The sequence below is a fragment of the Struthio camelus genome, chromosome 2 (assembly GCF_040807025.1).
Source record: "Struthio camelus isolate bStrCam1 chromosome 2, bStrCam1.hap1, whole genome shotgun sequence".
NCBI lineage: Eukaryota > Metazoa > Chordata > Aves > Struthioniformes > Struthionidae > Struthio > Struthio camelus.
Window position 1 is genome coordinate 20,527,730 of NC_090943.1, and position 14,343 is coordinate 20,542,072.

At 39.4% G+C, this 14,343-nt stretch overlaps 1 protein-coding gene across 6 annotated transcripts in view; it reads left to right on the forward strand.

Moving 5' to 3' along the window:
- The window catches only part of ARHGAP21 (Rho GTPase activating protein 21), a 125,372-nt gene that overhangs the window by 97,540 nt on the left and 13,489 nt on the right, over positions 1-14,343 (forward strand). For all 6 annotated transcript variants that reach the window (XM_068934559.1, XM_068934564.1, XM_068934563.1 and 3 more), the window contains 7 exons: positions 10,505-10,663; positions 10,829-10,931; positions 11,024-11,060; positions 11,615-11,740; positions 12,499-12,783; positions 13,847-13,911; positions 13,992-14,140. In XM_068934559.1, coding sequence (XP_068790660.1) covers positions 10,505-10,663; positions 10,829-10,931; positions 11,024-11,060; positions 11,615-11,740; positions 12,499-12,783; positions 13,847-13,911; positions 13,992-14,140 — 924 coding nt within the window. The remainder of the gene's footprint in view (positions 1-10,504; positions 10,664-10,828; positions 10,932-11,023; positions 11,061-11,614; positions 11,741-12,498; positions 12,784-13,846; positions 13,912-13,991; positions 14,141-14,343) is intronic.

A 14,343-nucleotide genomic window follows, 5' to 3' on the forward strand; every position in this document is an offset into this window, starting at 1 on the left:
GGTGGGTGCCCTGGTGACAAAGGATACAGAGAAGGCAGAGTTGCTGAATGCCGCCTTTGCTTCAGTCCTTACTGCTAAGGCCAGTCCTCAGGAGTTCCAGACCCTGAGGACAAGAGAGGAAGTCTGGAGAAAGGAAGACTCTCCCTTGGTCGAGGACGATCGGGTTAGAGATCATTTGTGCAAACCTGACATCCACAAATCCATGGGCCTCGATGGGATGCACCCATGAGCGCTGAGGGAGCTGGCGGATGTTATTGCTAGGCCACTCTGCATCATCTTTGAAAGGTCCTGGAGAGCAGGAGAGGTGCCTGAGGGCTGGCAGTAAGCCAATGTCACTCCAGCCTTCCAAAAGGGCAAGAAGGAGGAGCCAGGAAACTCCAGGCCTGTCAGCCTCACCTCCATCCCTGGAAAGGTGATGGAACAGCTCCTCCTGGAGGTCCTCACTAAGCATGTGGAGGACAAGAAGGTGATCAGGAGTCGTCAGCACGGATTCACCGAAGGGAAATCATGGTTGACCAGCCTGATAGCCTTCTCTGATGGGATGACTGGCTGGGTAGGTGAGGGCAGAGCAGTGGATGTTGTCTCCCTGGACTTCAGCAAGGCTTTGGACACTGTCTCCCATCACATCCTCCTAGGTAAGCTCAGGAAGTGTGGATTGGATGAGTGGACAGTGAGGTGGATTGAGAACTGGCTGGATGGCAGAGCTCAGAGGGTTGTGGTCAGTGGCACAGAGTCTAGTTGGAGGCCTATAGCTAGCGATGTCCCCCAGGGGTCAGTACTGGGTCCAGTCTTGCTCAGCGGATTCATCGATGACCTGGAGGAAGGCACAGAGTGTACCCTCAGCAAGTGTGCTGATGAGACAAAACTGGGAGGAGTGGCTGACACACCAGAAGGCTGTGCTGCCATTCAGAGGGACCTGGACAGGCTGGGGAGCTGGGCGGAGAGGAACCTCCTGAAGTTCAACAAAGGCAAGTGCCGGGTCCTGCACTTAGGGAGGAATAACCCCATGCAGCAGTACAGGTTGGGGGCTGACCTGCTGGAAAGCAGCTCTGCGGAGAAAGGCCTGGGAGTCCTGGTGGACAAGTTGACCGTGAGCCAGCAATGTGCCCTTGTGGCCAGAAGGCCAATGGGATCCTGGGGTGCATTAGGCAGAGCACTGCCAGCAGATTCAGGGAGGTGATCCTGCCCCTCTACTCTGCCCTGGTGAGGCCTCCCCTGGAGTACTGTGTCCAGTTCTGGTCTCCCCAGTACAAGAGAGACATGGAGCTCCTGGAGTGAGTCCAGCGGAGGGCTACAAAGACGATGAGGGGACTAGAGCCTCTCTCCTATGAAGAAAGGTTGAGAGAGCTGGGCCTGTTTAGCCTGGAGAAGAGAAGACTGAGGGGGGATCTGATCAATGTGTACAAGTATCTGAAGGGGGGGTGTCAAGAGGATGGGGCCAGACTCTTCTCTGTGGTGCCCAGCAACAGGACAAGAGGCAACGGGCAAAACTGAACCACAGGAAGTTCCATCTGAACATGAGGAAAAACTTCTTTCCGGTGAGGGTGACAGAGCACTGGACCAGGCTGCCCAGAGAGGTAGTGGAGTCTCCTTCCTTGAAGATATTCAAAAGCCGTCTGGACGCGATCCTGGGTAATGTGCTCTAGAGGACCCTGCTTGAGCAAGGGTGTTGAACTAGATGATCTCCAGACGTCCCTTCCAACCTCAACCATTCTGTGATTCTGTGATTAACATATAGGCAAACTGCTTTTCCCCTTCCTTTAAGAGTTTATTTTCAAGTTACTTTTCAAAAGCAAAGAACAGATTATTTTTTTCCACTGTGTTCAAATAAGATCCGTTTTTCTACAACCTTGGATAGTTTCTGAGTTAGCAGTACGATTGGTTCAGTTGATCCAACTGAATCCAGTGGATTTTGCTCAGCCTCCTTTTAAGGTGGTTTTGTTGTTCCCAATTACATTTTTAAGTGAATGAACTAAGGGTATTCAAAGATGAAATATTTGAAATTCTAAAGTATCCAGCACCAGTTAAACTTTTCAGCCATTTTTATTGTACATGTACGCTCGTATTATTTTACATTGCATGCTCGTGTTGCAGTGTTGAAAGTAGAGATGCATAAAGTTTACCCTTTTCAATGCTTACCTTTAAATAGTAAGCCATGCACCAAGCTCAAGGTATTTTTTCCTCTGAAAGAATAATATGGTTTTTGTCTTTTAAAGGAATTGTATACAACACCTTTCCTGTTCTCCCCATATGTTTGTATCCCTCTCTCGGCAGGCTCCTTAGGCACTGGTACAGAAGGTGGTGTAAACACATGCACATGCACATGCACACACGCACGCGCGCACACACACACACTGCAGTTATAGTCTGGAAACTACAGAATAAATTGGTACGCGCTTTCCCAATGCATTATGAAAAGGATTATGATGGTAGGAATGGAGAAAGGTTATGGAAAAAAAGAGGAATATTTTCCTCACATGTTATACAAAAATGGTTAAAAAAATGTTCTCATTCTGTTTTTTTTTTTTTTTCATTGGGAGAACAGATAAGCATCAAGCAGAGAGGAATTCAAAACCTCAAAGTTCTGCAGCAAAAATCATTACATATCAGCCCAAAATGTATGGCTGCCTTACAGGCAAGTGGTGGCTGAACGCAGATGTTGATAAGGATGTTGATAAGCTTGTTCTAAGGAAATTTTAATTTTAGCAAAAATTTTTAATCATCAGGGCTGAATAAGAAAATCGTCAACCATTGTGATAATTTATTTTTTTTCTACAAGTTACCAACTAGGTATTCCAAACTATGAAAATATAAATGTATCTTCAGTAAAAATCAGAGCTGACAGATGTTCCTTTTTGAAGGAGTATTGCTTCCATTATTTTAGCAACAGCGTTGGCACAGCTTGTAACATGTCATCAGTGTTTCTAAGATAAGCATCAATCTTCTGTTTTTTCAGAGTTTTACGGGGTGGCTTGCCAAATTGCTATTGCTCCAGGCTAAAAATTTCAGTGTTTCTTATCTAAAGAACAATTTTTAAATCACTATGGTACTCTGAAGTATGGCAGCCAAAACACAAAATTACAAATTAGTAGTTTAAACACCATTTATATGCTTCTGTAACTTAAAAATGCATTTTTAATTAAAACTCAGAGTTTGAAGTCAATAATTCATAACATCTAGAAGAGATTTAATTGAATAGGGGCATCAGCTTTCTTTTGTGTGGTAATGGGTAAAGTTTTCAAAGTATAAATCCTCCTTAGTATATCATGATAACAGGTAATAAAGGTACAGGTAATAAAGGACTGCTAACAGGGTTCTTGGCCAAAAAAAGTACATTGAGAATTGTACTGTATTTTTTGTGCAGCAGGTGTTTGATTGTGAACATGGACCTCTAGAATATTCTTATACCTGTATCTAACATGGATATATAGAAAGTTATTTACACTTTTGGTTTTATAGCACTAAAAAAAGTCACAGACTGTCATAGACAAGGTTTGAAGAATAACCTTACATTAAGAGTAACCTGAGGAAGACTTTTTTTACTTGTGTGAAACTTTGTGGTCAGTATAATAAACACACTATTTATATGAGTGCAGTAGCAGGGGGCGGAATTTTATGACTCAGGAGTTTTTTTCCAGTCCTGTATTTCTGTGGCTTGCGTAATTGAGTGTGATCAGCATGCAGACGTATTCCCATTATATTATTTTGGTTATGTGAGGATAATTATGTAAAGCAGATACATGGAGAGGTTCTTTGTTAAGACATGCAGTGCTGGAACTACTTTTTTTTTTCTCCCCCCCCCCCCTTTTTTTTTTAGACTTTATTAACAGTTCTTTTTTGAAAAATGAGATTATAAAATGTAGTGATAATGAATCCAGGCATTAGTGTATCTTCTTTCCGAATCATGTCTTTTAGATGCTGGAGGTGTTTTATTAGTGGAAGACCTGGACCAACTTGTACTGCAGGATGTGAAATAAAAAGTCACTACATTATGGGATAATTATTTAGTCCTTTGTGCTATTTTGTGAGATAGCAAAGTTAATTCCATGTTGTGTATTTTTGATTGAACAATTCAGTTTTAGTTTATTGCTCATTTCTAGCCTTCTCACTGCACAAATGATATTGTATATATATTTTTTTTTGGTTTGTTCATCTTTCTGACAGTGGTAAGAAAAGTGAAGCTTCTTGAATAAGTAGATATATATAAGTAGACCTGTGTTTACCTTAAATTCAGCTTCTTTTGAAGTTTGTTGGAAGTGAGGAGCTTTTGGGATAGACCTTTCAAGACTTCTTCGCGCATGCCTCTGTGTGTGTGTGAAGGTCCTTTTCCTACCTCCAGTGTCCTACACTCTTTCTTCCTTCATTCTTCTGAGTGGTGCCTCTTCTCTCTGCTTCTTGTGCCCTCTGTCCCCCTGCTCTGCTCTCCCTTGCTGCACTTGTGTCTGTGCCTCCCCAGCCTTAGCTGAGCCCTGATGTCCTGCTGTCAGTGTGGTGATTGAAGGACAGGAGATCTGTGCCATAAGGGAAAGCCTCTGTGCAAGGAGTTGGAGGAGGTGTAAGCTGAGAGAGAACAGGAGATGTTAGATGTGAGACAAGGCTGTAAAGCATTAATGTAATGTATTGAGGAATAAGACTTTGGGACAAGGTAGTGTTGTGCATTGTGACGGTGCAAAGCCTGTTGCGGTATCACGCAGTATGAAGTGTTTGGGCAGGCCAAGGATACAGCCTGCAAAGTGCTGGAGGCTGTGAGTCTAATGTGAGACTTAATGCAGGGTCTGTTGGTGTTATGAAATACCTTATCATTCCTTCAGTAAAGAAAATATTTTTGATCTCTTTAATGAAAGTGTGGTAATTTTTTGCTTTCTCTTCTACTGTAAGCAAATGAAACTGCAATGTAAGATTCAAATTCTTTCTTGAATTGCACCCCAAAAGTGGTGAACTGTGTTTATGAGAGCATTAGTAAAGAAATAGCCAATGGATAGAAGATTTTTTGTTTCCTATTTTTTAGGTTTTTCTGATAATGAATAATAGGTAGCTTCCATCCCGGTGTCTGGAAACCTTCAGACCTGTACCCCTCTTGAGTTAAAATAATGTTTTTAATGACTATTTTACCCCTTTGTGCTTTGGAGCTAGCACCTCCCTTTAGCCTTCTTTGGAAGGCTGATCTGTTTACCAAGAGTGAGTAATTCAATGTTGTATTTCCACAAGATTGATGAGCAACCAAAATTGTATGCAGTATTGTACAGGTATCTTACCCAATCCAATGTGTCAATATCTTTTTCAGAAAGCCAGGAAATAAAGTACAGTTAACCTCTTCAATGTATGCACTTTGAAATAGTGTGCACTTAGATACACAAAAAAATCACTCCACATACAGGATTCCCAAAGTTAGTTCTTCACATCAGAAGCAATTTAAGATTATTTTACATGTGCATTTCTGCTCAGTTACTAATTTTTTATGATTTAAATCTTTAAATTAGATAATAAATAGTCCTTGATTAAATTACAGACTTGTTGAATTAGGCTTTGTAGCCATATGTTCAAGCTATCTATTTAAATTGAGTTGTCTAATTACTGTTTTAAATGGTAATGTGATCTACAATGCACTTGCTAAATAATACAGTTCCTTCTTACAATCTGTGGTGTTGAGATACTGCTTACAAGGCTGCCAAGTCCGAGCGACATAGGCCTGAAAGCTGACTTCAGCCTTGGGAGGGAAAGTTTTCTAGCCACTTTTTCTCAGCAGTAGAGAAAGATGAGGTGTTGTAAATCCGCAGGGGGGTGGTGGGGGAAATCCTCTCTCTCTCTCTCCTTCGATGATAAAGGGAGCCCAAGAAGATTAGCTTTCCTGGACTTAAAGCTAGTTTGTGAATTCACTCTCCGTGTTTATATAGTATGATTCGGTTAACTGAACCATTTCCCTAAGAAATTACACAATCATAACAAGGTGGCTAAACGGGGAACTCTTAACAGCTCGTGTACAGTAGGGACATACGTAGACACAGGAAGCGAGGACGAGCTACAAAGGAAGAAAATGGACGCGTTGCCCAGGCATGCGGGGATGATGTTAGGAAAGCCAAAGCTCAATTCGATCTGAAGTTGGCAAGGGCAGCAAGAAGTGCTTCTGCAGCTTCAGTAACAGTGAAAGTAAAAACACAGAAAACCTGTGCCTGCTGCCAAATGGCGTGAGTGATTTAGTGACAGTGCAGGCAGATAAGGCTCAAGTGTTCAATGCCTCCTTTGCCTCAGTCTTCGCCAACAAGGTCTCCCAGGTCTTTGTACTTACAGACAGGGTTCGAGGAGGAGAGGAACTTCCAGTAGTGCATGGGGATTGGGTCAGAGATCTCTTGGGAAGATCTCTTGTGAAGCTCAACTCATGCAAGTCCATCAGACTCGGTCAGATGCATCTGAGGGAGCTGGCCGATGTCATTGCAAAGATACTCGTTATTACCTTTTTGAAGGCCATGAAGTTTAGGGGAGGTCCCGGATAACTGGAGAAAGGCAAACTGGGCACCAGTCTTCAAGAAGGACAAGGAGGACAATCAAGGGAATGCAGGCCAATCAGCTTCATTTCAGTTCTCAGGAAAATCATGGAGCAAGTCCTCTTGGAACCTATTTCTGGGATTATGAAGGAGAAGATAATTGGGAATAGTCAGAACGGATTTACCAAAGGCAAATTGTGCTTGATCAACCCTATTGCCTTTTATAATGAGATGACTAGATCAGTGGTTGGGTAGAGAATGTTAGGTGTCACCTACCTCGATTTCAGCAAGACTTTTGACATGGTTTGTCATAACATCCTTGTTGTTTCAGTCTGAAGAGGTGTTCTGCTGGAGAGGTGGAAAAACCAGGTGGGCAGATACAATGGGTAGCGGCTAATGGTGCAGTATGCTGCCTGGAGACTGGTTACCAGTGGAGTTCTTCAGGGTGCATTGGTGACCTAGAGGGGAGATGGAACACGCTCTCATCAAGTTTGCTGACAACACCAGACTAGAGGATGCAGTCCCTGCACTTGAGTGCAGTGCTGCCATTCAGAGGGAATTAAACTAGAGAAATGATCGGACAGGAACCTCTTGAAATTCAACAAGGGCAAATGCTAAGTTTTGCCCCTGGCATAAGCTAGTCCCCTGCAGTAGTATGGGCTGAGGGCTGAGTGGCTGGATGGCAGCTCTGCTGAAAAGGGCCTGGAAGTCCATGTGGGCAGGAGACTAACATGAGTTCACCCTAGTGGGGATGAAGGCTAAGGCGATACTGGGCTGTATCAGTAAGAGTACAGCTAGGATTTTGAAGGAAGAGGTCATTCACCTTTGCTTGGCGCTTGTTAGACTGTAGCTGGAGTTTTTCTCAGCTTTAGCTAGTGAATCAGTTAACACAAGTTATGATTATAGTTGGAGTTGTTGCTAGCTTATTAAAAGTTTTCAGCGCATCTTACCTGTTATAAATGTTTTTACACTGAAAGGCTCTGTCTGAAAATCACTAGTTTTTACAGTTTACCAGTTGTGTACTTGTGTTCAAACATACATGAAAAGCAGCATCGTGCCTTTCACCAGAGATACATGTTCACTGTCTGGAGCTCTTGCTGCCTCATTTTCTCATGGTCTGTCTCTTGGACCACTTCGTAGACAGTAAAGCAGAACAAGTTGTGTTCATATCCTTTATTGTTTTTGCAAATGGAAGCAGCTTAAAGTAGTCCTGAAAGCTTTGACTTTTTTTGTTTTGTTTTTTATTATAAGCAGGTAGAGGGATACCAGTGAGCTTTGCAGTTACGAAGTGAAAGAGAATTGTTTTGTGTGGCTTGTCCTCTGGCTTGTTTGTTCTGTGTGCTTCACTGCATTTTGTATACGGTTCTTTTCACTGCTTGGTGGGCAGAATACATGCTTTCTCATATTCTGCAGGGAATTTGGTAGTACAAATACACTGATTAATGAAGGAAACTGAAAAGGGAGACAAATATCCCAAGCCCTTAGGAGAAAAGGCAAAATTCAAGGGATGTATGTTTTCTATTTGTAGTTTTTCTATTGTACTACATCTGTGGAGTTTGCCAGTGCATTGGATTAATAAGCAGCAATTCCTGTGGCATACATCACAGCTTGTTTTGTAATGGTTTTACATGAGGTAAAGGCTTGCCATTAGCTCATCTTCCATCTCTTTATTGGTTGAACAGACCGAACAGAATTATTTTCCTCCTGTGCCAATGTCATTTGCAATATCTTTAAAGCTTGCATGTTTCTAAAACAACTTTAATTTTGATTCATTTGCGGATGAGATCCACTGTGAAACAAGTAGCATCACTTGATAGCTTCTGACAACCTGCAGCGGATGATTAGCCTGACTGCTCCTCACTCACCTCTGGTTAGGTTCGCAAGGCAAGTGGCACATACTCAATATTTTTAGGAGTAGAATAAAATAAAATAATTACCAAGACAGGATGTTACCAACAATATGTAATACAGCAAGAGAGCTCCTTGCAGAAGTATTTTTGCACTACAGATTCTGTAATCCCAAAATATCTCCCTCTGGCCCGATAAGCTGCTAGAGGTCTGCCATGAGCATGTTTTTAAAACAAATTACAGCACTAACATTGTTGGATGAACTGGACTCCCATTGTTGTAACTATTTGTATGAACATATTTAAATTTTTCTTGATTTTTCTTTGTTGTTTCATACCGCAAGTTTTACAGTTTCGTAAGTGGGACTTTCAGGACAAAAAATTAACAAAAAGTTGAATAATTATTTCTGCTTTCAAGAATTTATGAAGAATTTATTTTTCCTCAGCCTGCTTCTTGGATTTAAGTAGCATCTGCTTTGGGAAATTATGTAGTATTGCTTAACACTTGTATTCATAGCTCAGGCAGATTTACTTAAAGTGCTAGCATTCTTGTAACCTTTTGGAGTGGTGACTGACGTTCTGAGTTAAGTGTGTAGCATAAATAAGTTAAGGCTGAGCACTTCCAGTTTACTTACTATAAACTAATTAAACAATCTTAAAATTGTTCAGTAAGTGGAAATATTCATTAGTCAACATTAGTGTGCTTCTCTCAGGATTTGCTGTAGGGAAGCTGAGCAAATGAAAAAGAAGAAAATAGGACAGTGAGCAATTGTAGTTTTGAAAATGGAACTATAACTGAGGTTTTTTCCTTCTCCTGACTGCAATATAGAAGAGATCTTTAAATGTTTCTAATCTATCTCTGTGGATGCAAACAAAATTTAGAAATTATTTAAATAAACTGTGGTATTAGGGCTCTGTTATGAATTCTTTTGCTTTCTCTTCATTGATATTTTTTAAGTTTGCAGCTAGTTTCTTTTTTTTTATGCTTTTTTAATTGTTAAGTTAACCATTCCAGACAAAGCAGAAGGCAGTTACTGCTAAACCTTTCCATGCTTTAATCAGTTCTATCATCTCGTTTTAAATTTACGTTGCCAAATTTTGATGGTACAAGCTCTGCCTTTAACAGAACTGTTGGTGACTGTTTGAAAAGCACAATGCAGCACATGCAGTTGTGTTCGCACAAAGCAAAGAATAAACCTCTGTTTGTGAATGTTCACTGATGTCAATAGGCTTTTCAGAAGCTCTGCATATTACAGTTCTTAGCACCTAGAATACATACATATTCATTAAAGCAGTACAGTTCAGCCCATGCTCGTGACTTGATTCTCTCCACCCCCTCTTCTACCGTAGTACGAAGTAGAATTATTTTTCTAATACTACTAGTGTGTTCAAGAAGATGTCAGAAGCTCTTTTCTCAAAATTGTCGACCATAAATCTTCCAGCTTCTTCCATCTCGTAAGAAATGTGTTAAATACTAGAAATACTTAAAGCTTTTTGGAATCTTTCATGATGACCCTTGTGACTGTTGAGACTGTGAGGTGCTGGACATGTATGGCATGCAATCGTTTGTATGAACAATTAGTGGAAGAGATAATTGGTATGTAGTAGTGCCATCTGTTAAAGATATGAATGCTTGCTTCTGTATTTGAATATTCGGGGATTTGGTAGGGTGGATGCTAGATATCTGTTTCAAATGCCTTTTTTTTTTGGTAGCTTGGGTTTATTATTTGAACGCTGAAATTGAATAGCTTCTGGAAGTCTGAATGTGTGCATTTTATTGTAGGAAATAGTACTTATCTGTCTCTTGAGTTTAGACTTACTGCTATAACAAGTGTTCTTTACATATATGCACATGTACAAACGCATCATCTACTTGAAAATCATACTGCAAGAATTTAGCAAGTAATTCTAGTTTCATTCATGCACTGCAAAATGACCTTTGCCTTTACTCCTAATGTACAATTAACATCCTTACGAAATGAAAGAGGTTCTTATTTAAAAAAATGTATATTTAACAGTGTGAATTACCTGGACCCTTGATGTTTGTTTGAAAGACTAGATGTTTAAGATAATTGATATCTGATATCCCAGTAATGAGAAGTCCAGACAGCTATTTAATTTGAGCGTTTGACTAACACATTTAACATGTTAATATGTTGCATATTACCTTTGTAGATGAGCCGACTAGCCCTAGTATTGACCATGATATTGCACACATTCCTGCTTCTGCTGTTATTTCTGCATCTGCCTCTCAAGCACCCGCTACAACAACCGTTCCTCCTAGTCCCGCATCTCCAATCCCTTTACTTCGGCGACAGCTTTCACACGATCATGGTAAGCATTGATTTTGTTTTTTATTATGCAGCAGTTTTCCTTTTCTAAAAAAATTACCTTCTCTGGAGAACAGGTGTGAAAATTGCAATCATTTTGTAGCTTAAAATGAATTGCAGAAAAGTTATTCGGGTTAAAATACATTTGATAATTTTGATTTCCTTGTAGAATCCATCAGGCCTAGTGTCCTGGATAGCCAGCCTGCCACAAAAACTGAGAGATCGAAGTCATACGATGAAGGATTGGATGACTATAGAGAAGAGGCAAAATCGTAAGTTCAGAAAAAATATCTGTTAATTTGCAGATATTTTTTAGAAGTATATAAAAGATTATTTTAACATCTCTTTTTTTTTCTCCCAACAGATGCATTAAGCATGTATCTAGCTTAAAGGGGATCAAGGTAGGTAAATATAAGTAACAGTTTTTAAGAATTATGAATGTTACTGTGACAAATTGTATGAATTATAAGTGCTGTTAAACACAGACATGGAGTTTATTGGAATTGCTACCCATCAAATTATTCATAATTGATATTGATTGATTTGATACTTAATTTATTTTTTTTCTCCCTAACTAGTGCCATATGTATCACATAAGTAAACGTAATCTGTTGTTTATGAGGCTCACCACGTGGTCCTTGATTTTCATTTTCTTCAGCATCTGTAAACAGAGCATATTTATGATGAGCTTTTGTAAGACAAGAACTTACAAATGAGAGTCTAAGATTCCTGCAGTTTCCTAAAACATTGGGGTGTGTAAAGTAACAGTTGTATATTTTACTCTATGGAAACTGTAGAAATCATATTTCCCCTAGAAGGTTCTGTGAGTGGATTTTCCCTGAATGAGGTGTCAGCTTTTAAAACGAAAAGTTAAGCATCTTGAATGTTGAGATTACAGAGAAATGTACTGAGAGATGCACTGTGGGGTTCCTTCTGTGACGTATTTTTTGTTTAGGTCCCAGACAGTCAAAAATCGTCAGAGGACTCTGGTTCCCGAAAAGATTCTTCTTCAGAGGTCTTTGGTGATGCCTCCAAGGAAGGATGGCTTCATTTTCGTCAGCTTGTCACAGACAAAGGAAAGGTACCTGTTTCTTAATGCCCTCCCAGGATAAATGTTAAACTGGTGGAAAATTAAGAGTAAGAAATTTTTTTTTTTTTTAATATTGGGGGTAGAAGCATCAAAAAGACTGACAAAGTTTTAGACCTACTTGTTGGAAAACTGACCTGGGAAACTTCCTCAGCTTCTTTCTAGAGACTGTTTTCTGAATTGCTTTAATTTTACATTTGAAAAAAATCTGTGAAGTAAACTCGTTTCTATGGACTAATTAAGTAGAAAGAATCAGTCGCTTGATTAACCACAGTCTTTTTTCCCCTTTCCTAATAATGAGAAGAGCTCTGATACTAATGAATGTTGCAGAGTTATTGAGTTCAGGTTAACCCTCTGCATAGTCACAGACTTAAGACTCAGGGAAAATCAGGAGTGTGGAATGGCAGTGCTGTATGTGTGTATGTCTGACTTGAATCAAGTTTAAATGGCTTGGGCAAGAGCCCACTAATCTTTTTACTATATTTATTCTAATGCCTCTGTGAAATTTTATAGTCATTTGCTTTCTCTGTTTCTTGCTGCTGTCCTGAGTCCACACACACTCACTGTGTTCAGGGTGGGCGGGATGCTGAACAACCCACTCCCACTTTTGTTTAATCTTTCCAATGGTAATTTTTAAGGGGAGTATAGAAAGATGGTTAGTATTTCTGTTCTAAAAGTTTTGGAGATACTTTTTTAACTGAGAACCAATTGTAAGAAATAACTAAACTGATAAATTGGTTTGTACTTTTCAGCGAGTTGGTGGGAGCATTCGGCCATGGAAACAATTGTATGTTGTTCTTCGAGGTCATTCGCTTTATTTGTACAAGGATAAAAAGGAACAAATGACCCCATCTGAAGAAGAACAACCTATCAGCATCAACGCTTGTTTGATAGACATCTCATACTGTGAAACCAAGAGGAAAAATGTGTTCAGACTCACCACATCAGACTGCGAGTATCTGTTTCAAGCTGAAGACAGAGATAATATGTTAGCATGGATTAAAGCCATACAAGACAACAGCAACTTAAATGATGAGGTAATCATATAATATATAATACAGAAGCCATTATTACTGTCTTTTAATTAAAATCTAATTGTATTTTCTGTTAATTAATACTTCAACCAAAAAAATTTAATTAAACAATAAATCAAAATATGTATAGGAACATACAGGAAAGAGGTGAAAGGCAGGATAGCTGAGTAAATACTTTGAGTTAAAAAAAGCTTGAAATCCTGATAAGCAGATAACACCCTTTTAAAATAAATGGATTAATGTTGTTGCTGACTTGTCTACAACTACACTTTGCACTAAATTGATCTGTCAAAATTACCTAACCTTTTTTAAAAAGGGGATTGCATTAGAAACATTTTGCTCTGTCTTCAGACTCTAGTTGCAAAGTCAAGTACACACTGGCACAGCATGATTCTCAGTTGCTCAAAAGTAAAACTTGGAAGGATTATTTTGATTGTGGTGAATGCCCATTTATATGAATTAAATGTGAATGCTAATTACAGGAAGGAAACATGTTATTGTACATAACGTCACTATCTGTGCAGTTAAGTCTCAGTTTGTCCTTTGATGCGTTCACATTTCAATGATGAGCAGCGAAAGAAAATTTCCATGTCTGTGGTCATGTACATCTGTTTAAATTTGAAATAATGAGTCAAAGGAAAGTGAATTGATAAATATTTTTAGACAGATGGTTAAAAGCACAGTTGAACTTAAGGCTGTTTCAGCTGTGTATATCATGTGAATTACTTACATAAGTACTATGTGAACATAGAATTAGGTTTTTCAGAGGATTGATGTGCTGACTTGCCTTTTTTCTATTTAAACTTACTTTCAGTGTAACAGGATTTAATCAGATCTTCATTGCTTTGAAAAAAATCTAAACAGTAGCACTTAATTTGTAACTACTCATAAGAATAGTTTTCCTTTTTGCTTTTAAATAGTATGTCCTTTTAGTTCCCAGGCACTGCCCGTTAGATTTTAGCTGTACAGAAATTTTCATTTTTGATATGATGTCGGTTGATGGAAAGAGTTAATTGCCATATTTTCAAAACAAAGATTGTAAAGTAGATCTTAATTCATTTTATAGGATACTGGTGTCACTAGTAGAGATCTAATTAGTCGAAGGATTAAAGAATACAGTACCATGATGAGGTAGGTAAATTATTTGCTGCCAGCAGTTTTTGTACATTTGTTACCTAGCTTCTTTTTACTGAAGTAATATCTCGTTTCAGTTCTTCAAGCAGCAAAACAGAGCCATCTCCCAAAACACCTCGTCAGAGTCTAAGTATCAGACAGACTCTGCTTGGAACTAAAACAGAGCAGAGGACCCAGAGTCCGCATTCTCCCAAGGATGAATCTGAAAGAAAGCTTCTCACTAAAGGTTTGTGTGCTCTGTGTATTTCTTGAGTTCCTTATAGCCCCATACAAGGCCACTGAGGTGCCTTATCTGGGTTCTTCAAACTCATGAATATACAGGTGCAAACAAGTATTAACTAACTTCTTGAAGCTGTAGCTTGTAATCACTCAGTTTTTGTAACTCCTTCATTTAGATACTACTTTCGATGTACTTCAGGTCTTCTCAGA